The following is a 15546-nucleotide window of genomic DNA, read 5'->3' as shown; positions in this document are numbered from 1 at the left end:
ATTTTTACACTAACACTAAATAAAACCTTGCTGGTTGCCCTTTTTCTCTGTAACCTTGTCAGCCTTCTAGACTCTTTCTGATAGAGAACTTCCAGACGAGCTCACCTGCCTACAAGGTCCCTCATCTTGAAGATGGAACTTCCACTGGCAGTAAGAAGTAGGCACGTGTTTCTGTCGGCAATCACGGCCAGGCTGTCTCGCCTAAAATTCTCAGGTGTGCGGCAAGGTACCTGCTACTCTAGCAGTAACCGTTTGGTCAGGCCTGCAGGAGGTTTCTACCCTGAGCCTTCCTCGGGAAAAGGTCACTCAACTTGTTCAATTTAAAATATTTACGTTTACATTTCTAGGTGGCATATCCCATGTTAAGTAGAATCTACTCTGTGTTCTATAGAATACCAAATTGCAATTTATAATACAAGTTCTACTCTAAGTGAAAAGCTGGGCTTCTTAAGGTTCCATGATCAATAAAGAAGAAAAATTATGCAACAAGTTTTATTTAGCATGGTCAGTCCCAACATTCAGCACAAAAAGTTTACAGAGGATAGAAAGTGCATTAATAAAAGCCAGTCTTTACCAAAAGAAAACAGAAAATATATTATTGATTCAAAATATTTTACACTTGAATGATAAACTGCAATAACTTATTTCGGGCACCTACCGATAAGAGAAAGGAAGAGAAGAAAAGAATGTCTTAGGAAGAGCTCTCTCTCCAACTGGTATCAGAAGTCAGTACAGGTCACTGAGACCGGCAGTCTTTCTTGCTTTTTGCATTAGTGCCCTCAGCTGGAACTGTTTACGGGACAGGAGCCGTACGTGCTGGGAGGGGAAGAAGTTATAGTTTAGAATGGCTCTGACCCAGATCAGGCAGGAAGCAGCAAACAGTTTATAACGCAGGCAGGTTCAGGCTTTACTTGGAAGCAATAGCTCTTTACACAGAACTTTTGTCAACCCCCCCCACACACACACACAGATGCTAGCAGGTGTTAGAGGTGGGTCATCCTACACCTTGAGGCAAACGAGATGCCAGGAAATAAAAATTCCCAAATAGCGTGCACAGCTATGACTGTCTCCACTGGGCTAGAAGAGGGGGAAGGACAGCTTTTGTCCCTAGTTCAGAGCCTGCCACCCACGCAGGAGCCAGTGTACAGAGATGCTTTTCTGGGTCTCTGCTTTATGCCCCATCATTTATGTGCTTGCATCAGGTCCAAGAAGAGGGGCTGGCCACCCACCCCCAGGGAGACAGATGAGCTAGGCAAGACCAGCAAGTGATCTGATCAGCCTTGCATGAATTCCGAGGTGCCAAGGGCAGCTGGGCTAAATAACCAGAGTAGCTACTACTAAAACCATGTTCTCCATCAGCCAACAGACATTTGGCTTAATAGATATTCGTGTCTGTACAAGAGCATTAAGCTTGGGAGAACCTTCATTTGAAAGGATCGTCTACCACGTTGAAGGGTTGTTTGGAATTTGGGGAAATCCAAAAACTGGGGGTGGGATGACCTCAGTGAACCAAGGGATCTGACATGTACTTCTTCCTGATCTACCTAGGCACAGGAGTCAAGAGAAAAATGTTTACCATGATGCTGCCTGGTAGTAGTGGGGTGGGGAGCAACGCAGCCACCAGCCTACCTCCCCCACTCAGACTGACCCGTAGCACTGCTCCCAGCCATACTCACCACATGTTCTCTTTAGGTAGGTGAGGGCTCTAAACCCACCCCACAGAGAAGCCTCTCTGGTTTGTGCTTCCCAAAATCGGGGCCCCTAGAACCCGAGTTCCACAATCCTGGAAAGCAGAGCAAGGAGGACGTACCTTCAGGAAGACATCCAGGTCTATCACTCCTCGCCTCAAGGCTTCTCCCAGGTAAAAGATAGTGTCTTCAATTGCATTTTCTTCTGCGTACAGATTTAGGATCTGTTTGTATAGTGGGGCTGTGGGAATGATAACTTCATCAATATCATTGTTTTCAGATTGATTTTCCATTTTCTCCAGAGCAGAACTGAGTTCTTCATCCTTCTTTTTCAAAAGTTCTATGTTTTTATCAACCTCAGCCTGAAAACAGAACAGTCCATGTATGATGACTTTAAACACTGCTTTATTTGTACATCAGTATAAACAACTCAGGATGAGGTTAATGTCTCCAGTAACACAGTGGTTCAAGGTAGAGGGAGGGTGTGACCTACTATGTTGCCTGAAACATGGAATCGCCCTGAGCTGAGCACTCCGAGCCATCAGACCAAATCCTTCCCAGCAGGACATTCCTCTCTATATAGAACATTCGGAAAGAGGCTTTTCCTCCAAAGCGGGCATTTGCCACAGAGGAGTAGCTTCCCCCAGTCAATGCAGAGGAGTCAATGTACAGAGCTCCCAGCACTTCACTGTAGTGACAAGATACTGCAGGTGGTGACTTGTGGTATCACTTTCCTAAAATTCTGAAAACAGCTGCCTGTTGAGCTGCTTACATACTAGAACTTTTATGTACAGGCAGTATATGTACATACAAATCACTTTCTCAAAGCTCTTGAACTTTAACCCTTTAATTTAAGGTTTATTTAATTATTTGAAAGGCAGAGTTAGAGAGAGGCAGAGACACAGAGAGAGGTCTTCCATCCGCTGGTTCACTCCCTGATTGGCCACAATGGCCGGGGCTGTGTTGATCCGAAGCCAGGAGCTTCCTCCAGGTCTTTCCACATGAGTGCAGGGGTCCAAGGACTTGGGCCATATTCTGCTCTCCCAGGCCATAGCTGAGAGCTAGATCGGAAGTGGAGCAGCCGGGACTCAAACCAGTGCCCATATGGGATGCCAGCACTGCAGGTGGTGGCCTTACCTGCTACGCCACAGTGCCAGCCGGCCCTAACCTTTATGCTTTTATCAAAGATAAACACTGGAGCTGGTATTGTGGGCAGTGGATTAAGGTACCACCTGCCAACAGCAGTTTCTTGAGTTGATGTACCAGTTAGAGCCCCAGCACTTCTTCCAAACCAGCTTCCTGCTCATGCACCTGGGAAAGCAGCAGAAGATGGTCTGAGTGTGTGGACCCCTGCCACCCATGTGCGAGACCCAGATGGAGCTACTATTTTTGGTTTAGACCTGCCCCAGCTGTTGCGGCCATTTGGGAGAGTGAACCAGAGGATGGAAGATCTTTTAGATTTTATTTATTTGAAAGGCAGAATTTGAGAGAGTTTGCATCCACTGGTTCATTCCCCAAATGCCAAGAGCTTCTTCTGGGTCTCCCATGTGGGTGCAGGGGTCTTAACACTTTAGCCATCCTCCATTGCTTTCCCAGGCACATTAGCAGGGAGCTGGGTAGGAAGCAGAGCAGCCCAGACTCGAACTGGCATCCATATGGGATGTCGGTATTGTGGACAACTTAACCTGCTACACCATAACACTAGCCTCCCCCCCCCCCCCCCCTGCCTTTTTAAGGTTTATTTGATTGATTTAAAAGGATTTGGCCGGCGCCGTGGCTTAACAGGCTAATCCTCCACCTTGTGGCGCCAGCACACTGGGTTCTAGTCCCGGTCGGGGTGCTGGATTCTATCCCGGTTGCCCCTCTTCCAGGCCAGCTCTCTGCTATGGCCTGGGAAGGCAGTGGAGGATGGCCCAAGTCCTTGGGCCCTGCACCCGCATGGGAGACCAGGAGAAGTACCAGGCTCCTGGCTTCGGATCAGCGTGATGCACTGGCCACAGCGGCCATTGGAGGGTGAACCAACGGCAAAAAGGAAGACCTTTCTCTCTGTCTCTCTCTATCCACTCTGCCTGTCCAAAAGAAAAAAAAAAAAAGGATTTATTGGGGTCGGCGTTGTGGCGCAGCAGGTTAAAGCCCTGGCCTGAAGTACGGGCATCCCATATGGGCACCAGTTCAAGTCCCGGCTGCTCCACTTCTGATCTAGCTCTCTGCTATGGCCTGGGAAAGCAGAAGATGGCCCAAGTCCTTGGGCCCCTGCACCCACGTGGGAGACCCAGAAAAAGCTCCTGGCTTCGGATCGGCACAGCTCTGGCCGTTGCAGCCATCTAGGGAGTGAACCAGCAGATGGAAGACCTTTCTAACTCTTCCAAATAAATAAAATAAATCTTTAAAAAAATTTACTGAAATTCTCCCTCATGGGGTTGAAAAGTGTGGCATGAGGCTGGTATAAATTATGCTGGTGCCTCTATCTCATCAGTAAGCGAAGCTGCAGGGCTGACTTGCATACTGACTCTCCAAATAGCAGTGTGCTATAAACAGGAAAGCTTACACAGCAAAGGTTGCATATACAATGTTTATATGAGGCTCTTAAGTTAGAAGGCTTGAGGCAGATACTTTTAAAAATAGCTTGAAGAGGGCCAGTGAAGGCCCACTGCTCCACTTCTGATCCAACTCCCTGCCAATGGCCTGGGAAAGCAGTGGAAGATGGCCCAGCTGCTTGGGCTCCTGCACCCACATGGGAGACCTGGAAGAAGCTCCTGGTTTCAGCCTGACCCAGCTGTGGCCATTACAGTGATCTGTGAGTGAACCAGCAGATGGGAGGTCAGTCTCTCTCTAACCCTTTTATTTTCTTTTTAAAAAATATTTATTTATTTGAAAGGCAAAGATAGAGAGCAAGCTTCCATCTGCTGGTTCTCTCCCCAGATGGCCACAATGGCCAGAGCCGGGAGCTTCTTCCCGGTCTCCCACGTGGGTGCAGGGGTGTGGTAAAATGAGAAGGCCATGTCAAGATGGCCGCTGGCAACAGAAACTGCCTGGCAACAGGCCGTGATTGGATGGCTTCGGAAACCACACGACAACGGAGTCTGACAACAGGCTGTGACTGGATGGCTCTGGAAACTGCCTGGCAACAGGCTATGATTGGTTAGGGCACAGACCACCCCTTGACCGGATTGGCTGCCTTGGCTATATAAGCTGTACCAACTGAAATAAATGAGTCTGCAGGCTGCTTGCCTCTGGTCTGCTTTCACCTGGCTCCCGGCGTCTGTGTGGTGACCCTGACATGAGAGAGGGGCCTAGGGACTTGGGCCATTTTCCACTGCTTTCCTAGGCCATAACGGAGAGCTGGATGGGAAGTGGAGCAGTCAGGACTTGAACTGGTGGCGTGTAAGATGCAGATCCTGCCAACAGAAACTTTAACCTTCCATGTGGTCCCATAACTCTGCCTTTCAAATTAAAAAGTCTAAATTTTCTGAAATTTGTATTTCCTGGTAACTGGCAACACCAAGCATTCAAATAGTCCTTTGGGTTAAAATAATATTGCTGAAGGGTAAATATGTGCAAGCAAAAAGTGTTAAAGCTTATCACTCACTTTTCAAATGCCAAACATGGGCTCCATTTCTAACAATGGTATAGAGAAGTTACATTAAAAGAAGTCCAATCTATGTTAAATCTTTTGAATCCTTACTTATACCCACGACACCCAGGGTACACATAGAACACTGCGTCATGGCTATAATTCGATCCAAAAGCTGGAATCTTCGCTGAGTTACTTACAACTTCTTGATCTAAGCGGGTAACCATCTCTTCCAGTTTCTGGTGGCCTTTTTTCAGATCTTCCTCTGTTCTTTTCAGAGCATTGAGCTCTGCCTGGGCGCGATCCATCTCTTCTTTCATCCGCCATCTCAGCTTGTCGCTGACCGCTGAGATGAGAGAGGCTCGGATGGTGTCCTCGCTGATGGTGCCATCCCTGCTAGGGCCTGCAGGAGACAGAGGCAGAAGTCATTGCTTGCTTCCTAACCTCTGTGTGTCTCACAGGAATCTTTGAACACAGGACAACATATAAGCTGATGCTTTCAAAATGGGAGGAAAAAAATTTAAAATGTCACAACTGCAACAAACAAAAATTCCAGTTGATTCAGAACTACTTTCCTTAGATGGAATTACTTTTTTTTTTTTTAAGCATTTATTTGGGGGAAAGGGAGAGAGAATGAGCACTTCCACCTGTTGGTTGAAGTTCAATCCTCAAATGCCTGTAACAGCCAGGGAAAGGCCAGGTGAAAGTCAGGAGCCAGGAACTCCATCTGGGTCTCCCACTTGGCTTGGCCAAGTATTTAGGCCATACTCTGCTGCCTCGCAGGTATGAATTAGACTGGAAGCAGAGGTGGTACTTGATCCCAGGCACCCCCGATGTGGGATGTGGGTGTCTCTCGCAGTGGCTCTACCAGCTGCACCACAACACCCACCCTGCTAGAGAATTACTAGTGGGGCTGGTGCCTGCAGTGCTGGCATCCCATATCGGCGCTGGTTTGAGTCCCAGCTGCTCCACTTCTGATCCAGCTCTTTGCTATAGCTTGGGAAAGCAGTAGAGATGGCCCAAGTTCTTGGGCCCCTGCACCTGTGAGGTACCCAGAAGAAGTTCCAGGCTTTGGATTGACACAGCTCCAGCCGCTGTCATCTGGGGAATGAACCAGTGGATGCAAGACTTCTTTCTCTCTGTAACTCTGCCTTTCAAATAAATAAATCTTAAAAAAAAATTACTAGTCTGTATTTACCTGCTTTCCTTATGTATAACCTAAACAATCTGCTACTGTCTTAATGAGGTAGAACTTTGCCTCTATAGATTAGTCTCCAGCAAATGGGACAATAAATGTATAACCAAGGGACAATACTTGATTCAAATCAAATCATTCTCAAGCTCCACTGCTGAGCTGAGACAGGACAGAAGACCAGAATGGGCATCTTCCCTAAAGCAACATGCAGGCTAACAAGGCTCCTCTTTTCCTTTACTGCTTAACAAAAGAACAGGATACAACAGATGAGCAAGAGAATGACATCTAAAATACTCAACAGTTGAAACTCTTAACTATTCTTTCAAACGTCTTTCTAGTCAGCATCTTAGGTAATTTTCTTGCACACTTCAATGAATGATTTCTCAGATATTCAAAAAGTAATTCTCTTTCACAAAAGAATACATCTCTATGTCTATCAACGTTGATTAGTTATGGTCCTAAGTCAGCAAATGTAGAAGATGTATACATTGATAAATTTATCAATTATGTTTGATTAGTGAATACCATGGGCAGACTAATAAGTGTTATTTCTACAGTAAACTGAAAATTTTTACCTACTGATGTGAGTTCCACTCATTAGGAAAATACATTTAGTTTGTTTGCAAAAATATGCCCAAACTCTCACCACTCCTGTCCCACCCACTCCAAACCTGGTGCCAAGGTACTCTGTCGCTAAGAAACCATGCAGTAAGCAGCTCCCTATGCACACTTCGGTGTTGCACTTGATCACAACTCCTATCATTCCCAATCTTGTCTAGTCATTCTCCTTTTTACTTTTCTCACAGAAGCTGGTCCTTGCCCAGGGAGAACCTGGGGTTCTTGGGCATCACAGGTGTTGAAAGGTAGCCTAGTGTTCTGCTCTCTCTTTCCCCTCTCATTTCTAGCAGGTGAAAGCTGGGGACTGTGCTGCTCCATAGGAAAAGGAACAGCCCCAACATCAGACTGACTCAAGGGTCTCCTTTCCAACTAGAAGCCTCTTGCTGAGGTGAACCACAACACTACCCATCCTGTAGGGTTACACAGAGGTGATCACTACTTTTGGTTGACTGTTAATATACACATTCATATAGTACATACTTGGTCAGAATTTACTTCTGATTTTACAGAGGTATTTCACTTTATTCACATTTGAAAAATGGAAGTGTTAGTTCTTTCAGGCAGCCTGGAAGAATCTGGTTTCAGAGCTGCAGAGCTGGAGGGCGATCACATTTCCCCAAGGAAATATACCCAGCTTGGTACCTAACTTTTCCAAAGCGTTTTCATCACCTTACCAGCCACTGCCATCACCTCTCATCTCGCTGCTCCCTCTGACGCTCGTCTCCTCTGTCATTCATTCTCTTTCCTTACAGGTCAGACCCGAGGATGACTGACAGCCTCACTGGATTCCTCCACTCCTCTCTCCCCTCACTCCTCACTCCTCCTGGTGCTCGTGAGCTCTCTACCGCCCCGTTCCCAGTGAGCACCTCCCCTAGCCTCTCTCCCTCAGCCAGCTCGTGTACCTCTGTGGACAGCCTCCCGGCCAAGGCAGCCTAATTCATATCCTGCCAGATCCCCAGGACGTCTAACTCCAGAGGCTTCATGTGCCACAATATAAACCTCAATCCTTCCCATTCCTTCTTAAAGCCCCAAACTTGTGGATTACCATCTTCCTACAGAGGCCGAATCCTCGGAACATCATCACGGAAGAAAGTACAATGAGGGCTTTCTACTGTTTTCTTTGGAACAAGAATGCCAAAGAGGTCTAAACTGATTTATAAAAATACAATAAATTTTGAGACTGTTTTAATGAAACAATACAAGTTGGACTAAGTATTACATCTTTTTTGGGGCCAGCATTGTGGTGTAGCAGGTTAAGCCACTGTCTACAGTACAGGCATCCCATATAGGCACTGGTTTGAGTCCCAGCTGCTCCACTTCTGATCAGCTCCCTGCTAATGAGCCTGGGAAAGCTACAGAAGATGGCCCAAGTGCATGGGCCCATGTGCCCACGTGGAAGACCCAGAAGCTCTTGGCTCCTGGCTTTAGCTTGGCCCTCCCCTGACCATTGAGGCCATTTGTGGAGTGAACCAATGGATGGATGGAAGACCTTTCTCTGACTCTGCCTTTCAAATAAAATTATATCTCCTCTAGTAGCCAGTGTTATCTTTCACATGTTACATTACAGTATCAGGCAGGAAATTTTGGCATATCTTTTTTTTTTTTTTTTTTTTTAATTTCAAAACAAAATACTTCCCAGATTTGGTTCTGTGCAGTCAAGAATTAACTTTACCTTAAGTACAGGTCTGGATTTTGTCCATGTTTTTGGGGGCAATCTCTGGCAGTCCTAAAGGTCGGCCACACAGGCAGTCACCATAACTGTATGACCAGCCCCCGACATGTGCTTCCTTAGTTGGCAATACTCTGCGCAACACACACACACCGCTGCTGGGCAGAGTCGACAGTGTTCACAAACTCACTCTGGCAGAGGACAACTAGAAGCTCTGAACTTGCATCCTCCAAATCCCTAATCCCTCATTCCTTATCTGATTTTAATCTGTATCCTTTTGCTGTAATAAGCCCTAACTGTGAGTACAAAGCTTTCAATAAGTTCTCTAAGTCTGTCTTGATCATTACAGAACCTGAGGGTGGTCTTGGGAACCCTCTAAACTTGCATTTGGTAATTAGAAGTGAGGCTGGGTTTGTCATTCATGGCAATTTGCACAGAAACTCATTCTTTAAATGAGGATGTGTGAAAAGTAACACATCTTTACTCATTTGCTAACCATACACAATGAAGTACATCACAGAGCTCTATTTTACGAGACACTTTCACAGGTTCATTATGACTGAGACTTGGCTGTTTGGTCCTTTGGACAAAATTTGGCCAAAATAAAAATAATCTCTTAATACTGCACTAATGAAGTCCTTGAAAGACAGCAAAAGGAAAAAAAAAAAAAAAAAAGGTTGATTTCCAGCATCTCACATGGGTGCCAGTTCGTGTCCCAGCAACTCCGATTTTGATTCAGCTCCTTGCTAATGGCCTGGGGAAAGCAGCAGAAGATGGCCCAAGTGTCTGCCTCTGCCACCCAGTGGGAGACCTAGATGAAGCTCCTGGCTTTGGCCTGGCTCAACCCTGGCTGTTGCAGCCACCTGGGGAGTGAACCATATGGAAGAGGAGAGACAGATGGAAGATCTGTCTTTCAAATTCTTAAAAGCTCATTTCCACAAATTTAAAATTCTGTGCCCAGTGATTTATGAAATGACTAGTAAAGATGGTATCTTGTTAAGTCCTCATTTTAGAGTAACACATTAGCAATGGAATTTAAAAACTTGTTTGTTAACGCACTTATTATAACCAATTGAAATTTGTTAATGGTTTTCCTGAGGAAAGACATCCTTCTAGAGGTCAGTATCCAAATGCCAGGAGTAGGATTATGTGTTCAAATGTGTGGTTAATAGCATGCTGAGATAGTATACCACTTATCTGAATTCATAAAGACTTAAGGGTCTCTTCCTAACTAATTTGGACTTTTCACACACAACTTATTATGTATGGTCTGATGCATCAAGTTATACGGATGCTTAATCTTCAAATCCTTAATTTTAAAAATAAACACTTAAATCTCAGCATTTATATTGTTTCCCTTTTAAAATATGTTAAGGCATATGCTACCATATAGCACCAAGTATGTCCTTCCCAAGACTCTCCAGGCACAGCGATTAACATTTAAGATGGGAACCAAGATAGGCAGCAGTCGCCTGGCCTATAAAGGGCACAGTTCACATGAGGTGGCTAGAAATGCCAAGATCAGACCCACTGCTACCTCCTTCACATGCAAACCTGATTATAAAAGTCCATCGAAGCTTATTTTAAATCCCATAACTTTCTGAAAAGAACTATAATAAAGATGTGAACTAAGAGTAAAAACATGCCAGCGATTTTCAAAATCAGAAAAATAAAAACCCATTAAAGTTCAAAGCTGGAGATTGCTTATGTATAAACAAACAAGAAAAAATATCTGATGGCAGAGTGTCATCTACTTCTCAATCACTATTCAGATTTTTCCTCTTCAAACATCTTATGAGAAATTTTTACTATTTTCCTCATGGGCTAAACAAGGCTTGGATGAGAAGAGCATGGCACACTGCCATCCCTGATATCCACCCACATTGACCTTTACCCAAGGAGTCAGATTTCAGAGGTGTCCATTTAATTCCAAATTAGCTACTGAAATAACACAGAAACAAACCTAAGCAAAACCTCCTCTAAATGTCAGGTAGGATGGATGGATCACCAATCTTTTTTTTTTTTTTTAAGACTGACTGATTTATTTGAAATAGTTAGAGGGTGTGACAGAAGAGAGAGGTCTTCCATCTACTAGTTCACTTTCCAGATGGCTGCAATGGTCAGCACTGGACCAGGCCAAAGTCAGGAGCCAGGAGCTTCATTTGAGTCTCCCTTGTGAGTTGTAGGGGCCCACACTTAGGCCATCCTCCGCTGCTTTTCCCAGGCCATTAGCAGGGAGTTGGATTGGAAGTGGAGCAACCAGGACATGAACTGGTGCCCACAAAGGATGCTGGTGCTGGTGGTGGCTTTGCCCTCTACACAATGCCAGTGCCATATCACCAGTCTTAATCCATAGGAAAGATGATGTTATTTTTTAGTATTAGGAAACTAACACTCTAACCAATGGATCTGATAACTCAGTTAATAATTATATTGGTATCTTTAAAGCACAGTAGTATCCACTTTGACTTTAAGCTTATTTAAACACTTAAAATATCAAGTTTTATTTATTTCCTAACAGTATTTACTGATGTTCACTTCCCATAGCTCAAAGAGGAGTTATTTTATATTAGAGAATCCATGATAACCCCAAGTAAACTATAACTAAACAGTAACTTTTCTGATCTCACCCTTCACCAGCAAAAATGAATCATTTATCTAGTTTACTTGCTCAGGTCTCTGTAACAGTCTCTGGTCTGGCGTTTGTGCTCGTCCCTCCTGCTCCATGGGGCATATGTTCCAAGACTGCCAGTGCACGTCTAAAACTGCAGGTGGTGGTGACCCTATTTGTTTTTCCCATACACCCATATTTATGATACATTTATCAATTAGACAGATGATTAGCAATATAGCTAATTATAGCAGTGGACCATAAAAGTAATCATGGTCTTCCTTGAAAGTCAAGCCACATATTAGTATTTTTGGAGTTGACCGCAGGTAACTGAAACTGTGGATAAGGAGGAACTACTCCAAGTAATCCCAAACAGTAACTTACTGAACATCTACTGAGAGATGAAGTCCATGTGAAGGTTATTTCCTTTTAGAATAAAAACAAAAACTAGGTTGATTTCTGATCTCTAAAGTAGGAGAGACATTTCAAACAATGATGTGAGCAACAGAATCCTCATTCGGGTAGGAGTGATTAATTGTATACCTAGAAACTTCATTCTGCTGCTTACAAAAGGCTTTGATGTATAGTCTACAAATATGTAAGCGCTAACAGTACTGCAGCCTCTGTGCAGGCTACGGAACTTTTCTCCCAAAATAATCAATAACCTCAATTTATTGTAAACACTATCAAAGTAGTGCTCTTTGCTTAAGTTCTAGAAAGTTCCTATAACCACGATAAATAAAAAAAGGTTTAAAGAAAGCCATCACAAGCCTCAGCAGAGGGATAAAGGCCTGGACAATCCCCCATAGACCCTGAGTGAGTCTTGGGCATTTATTTTTAGCAACAATAATAAAGGCTATTCAGGAAATAAGGGATGGGGTAAAATCTACGGGTATTGCCTCATGTTTGTGGTTGGTTTTTATTATTAAAATGATTATAGCCAGGGCTGGTGCTGTAGCACAGCAGGTAAAGCCACCACCTGCAGTGCCAGCATCCCATATGGGCGCCAGTTCAAGTCCTGGCTGCTCCACCTCTGATGCAGCTCTCTGCTATGGCCTAAGTCCTTGGGCCCCTGCACCTGCATGGAAGACCTGGAAGAAGCTCCTGGCTTCAGAAGGGCACAGCTCCAGCCGTTGTGGCCAACTGGGAAGTGAACCAGCAGATGGATGACCCTTCTCCGTCTCTTAACTCTGCCTTTCAAATGAATAAGTAAATCTTAAAAAAAACAAAAACAGGAAGTTTATATTTTTTGAAAATAAACAGGCCACATACTGTCATTATTCAATGCTAAATTCACTGCTTAGTCAATTCTCTGACTAGCTCCAGATCTTATTACGGGTTGGTATTCAGTCTGGTTAGGTAGGAAACCAAGTTACCAAAAAGCTACAAAATGAGATGAGAGTAGAACCTTTAAGAGGTAAGGGCTACTGGGAAGTCCTTAGGGGTAAGAGATTTCTCATGTATCCCTTGGTAGTTCTTGCAACAGGTTTTTTTTTTTTAAATTTCTTTTCACTTTATTTGAAAGGCAGACATGGAGATCTATCATCTACTCACTCACTCCCCAAGTAACCACAAACACCCAAGGCTGGGCCAGGCTCAAGCCAGGAGTCCAGAACTCAATCTGGGTCTCCCACATGGGTGGCAGAAACCCAAGTACTTGAGGCCGGCGCCGTGGCTCAACAGGCTAATCCTCCACCTTGCGGCGCCGGCACACCGGGTTCTAGTCCCAGTCGGGGCGCCGGATTCTGTCCTGGCTGCACCTCTTCCAGGCTAGCTCTCTGCTATGGCCCAGGAGTGCAGTGGAGGATGGCCCAAGTGCTTGGGCCCTGCACCCCATGGGAGACCAGGAGAAGCACCTGGCTCCTGGCTTCGGATCAGCGTGGTGCGCTGGCCACAGCGGCCATTAGAGGGTGAACCAACGGCAAAGGAAGACCTTTCTCTCTGTCTCTCTCTCACTATCCACTCTGTCAAAAATAAAAAAATAATAATAATGAAAAAAAGAAACCCAAGTACTTGAACCAAAACCTGCTATCTCCTCCCTGAGTGAGCATTAACAAGAAGCTGGATCAGAAGTGGAGGAGCTGGGATTTGAACCAGGCACTCCAACATGGGATGCAAATGTCTCAGGTGGCATCAAAACAGCTGTGCCAGGGATGGGGTCAGTGCTGCTGCACAGCAGGTAAACCTGCCTCCTGCAGTGCTGGTATCCCACCAGGATGCCGCAAATAAATAAATGAATAAATCTTTTTTAAAAAGGTAGAGGGGCCAGCACTGTGGTGCAGTAGGTTAATCTGTCTGTGGCACCAGCATCCCATATGGGTGCTGGTCTAGTCCTGACTACTCCCCTTCCAATCCAGCTCTCTGATATGGCCTGGGAAAGCAGTAGAAGATGGCTCAAGTGCTTGGGTCCCTGCACCCGCGTGGGATACCCGGAAGAAGCTCCTGGCTTTGGATCGGTGCAGCTCCAGCCTTTGAGGCCAACTGGGGAGTGAACCAGCGGATGGAAGATACATCTCTCTTTTTCTTTCTCTCTTTCCCCGTCTCTCTCTGCCTCTCAAATAAATAAATAAATCTTTACAAAAAAAATTTTAATAAAAAAAAAATCTGCTGTGCCAAACACCTGCTCTGAGAGGGTCGTTATAAATGCCTAAGCCTGGCCCCATCCAAACCCTGTGCTTCTGGTTAAGATATGATCTTTTGCTTCCACCACTGTCATCCATCACGATGTGATGCACCTCCGAGGGCTTTCACCAGACAAGAACTGACAACTAAGCTAAATAAACTTTTTTTCATGAGCAGGCTGCCTCAGGTATTTTGTTATGGTAAGGAAAAGCCGACGAATACAGAGAGGCTGAGCTAACAAGAGCAGACAGTTCTTTCAAGGAGTTTTACCACAAAAGGGAAGGAAGGAATGAACAGTGGCAGAGAGTGGAGTTGAGGATTCTTCGAGATGATTTAATGACAATTTGGTGTGCTGATCAGGCGATCCAACAGAGAACAGAAATTAACAAAGGGGAAGAACTGCTGAAGCGATCTGCTACGTAAGACAGAGGGGAGCGCTCTCGAGGAGGATCAGCTTTAGATCGAACCAAACAAATGAGCTGAGGTCACAGGGAGCGGATGCACAGGAGGTGTGTCAGGGAGGCACACACTGGAGTGGGGATCTACAGAAGTTCTCTCATTGCTGTAATTTTCTCCGTCAAAGGAAACTATTTCTGGCAACTACTGGTCTACAATAACTTGACTTACTTGCCCCACCCATATTAACCCATAGTGCTTTCTTCACCTGAAGATACTCATCTGTTTTTATACACAGCCAGGCCTAGGAAACCCAAGTATCTGCTAATAGTTCAACACATTTAAGGTTTACCAATAAAGCTATGTGACAAACAGGCAAATGCTACGTGTCTGATTTCTTTTTACGCCTTGGTAGAAGGGTGGGTCATTTATATGACACATCACTTACTGTAAGTTTTGGATGATAGGCCATTGACCACTAGAAGTGTATTCTAAAACATCACATGTAAAAGTGAAATGCACTTTTCACAACAGGAGGCTCTGCCTATGTGGAGAAATAGAAGTTTTCAGTTACTCACCAACCGTGGTCACAGGAGGCTGCGAGGGGTACTGAGAACTTGTTGTGGCAGGATATGGACCCCCAGGTGGGTAAGGACAGCCAGGGTAACCACTAAAGAAAACAAAAACCATTCAGTGTTAGGATGGCCCCACACTAGGGTACCCCTGAATTCAGGAATTTTGACATACCATTGTTTTACCAGTTAATGAAGTTAGAGTTTTAGAGCTACAGGTGTTTTATTCAAGTAACAGCCTATGGGAATTCTATTAATGATACTGGATTTAAAGTAAATGGTCAAATTCCTTTGCTTGGCCCTGGTTATTTGAGGGTTGATTTCACAGCAGCAGAAAGTGACTGAGTATTTCCTAAGAACAATCCAACAGCAACAGAGACAACAAATATTTCGTGAGAGAACATTTTTATTCTCACCCTCCTACTCTACAGGGAAATGAGACAAATTTTTACTTGTGGCTCACTCTGGTATCCTCAGTGAATATTCAATCTGAAAATATTACCCTTTAGTTTTCAATTTCTTCTTCATGGATTGTGTTATTCATGTGTTCATGCTGAAGTCAGAAGGAACTTTGATTAGAGATATTCTCCTTCATGTGGCC

The 15546-nt window shown here is 44.7% G+C and overlaps 1 protein-coding gene across 1 annotated transcript in view; it reads right to left on the bottom strand.

Annotated features, from left to right (window-relative positions):
* Positions 1–476: 476 nt before the first annotated feature.
* The window catches only part of TSG101 (tumor susceptibility 101), a 44509-nt gene continuing 29439 nt past the window's right edge, over positions 477–15546 (bottom strand). Inside the window, exons 7-10 of the mRNA XM_062196398.1 lie at positions 14952–15043; positions 5463–5665; positions 1811–2050; positions 477–816 (exon numbers count right to left, since the gene is read on the bottom strand). Coding sequence (XP_062052382.1) covers positions 727–816; positions 1811–2050; positions 5463–5665; positions 14952–15043 — 625 coding nt within the window. The 3' untranslated portion in view covers positions 477–726. The remainder of the gene's footprint in view (positions 817–1810; positions 2051–5462; positions 5666–14951; positions 15044–15546) is intronic.

Source organism: Lepus europaeus, chromosome 7 (assembly GCF_033115175.1).
Source record: "Lepus europaeus isolate LE1 chromosome 7, mLepTim1.pri, whole genome shotgun sequence".
NCBI lineage: Eukaryota > Metazoa > Chordata > Mammalia > Lagomorpha > Leporidae > Lepus > Lepus europaeus.
The sequence above is the reverse complement of the archived record's forward strand: the minus strand, read 5'-3'. Positions and strand labels throughout refer to the sequence as shown.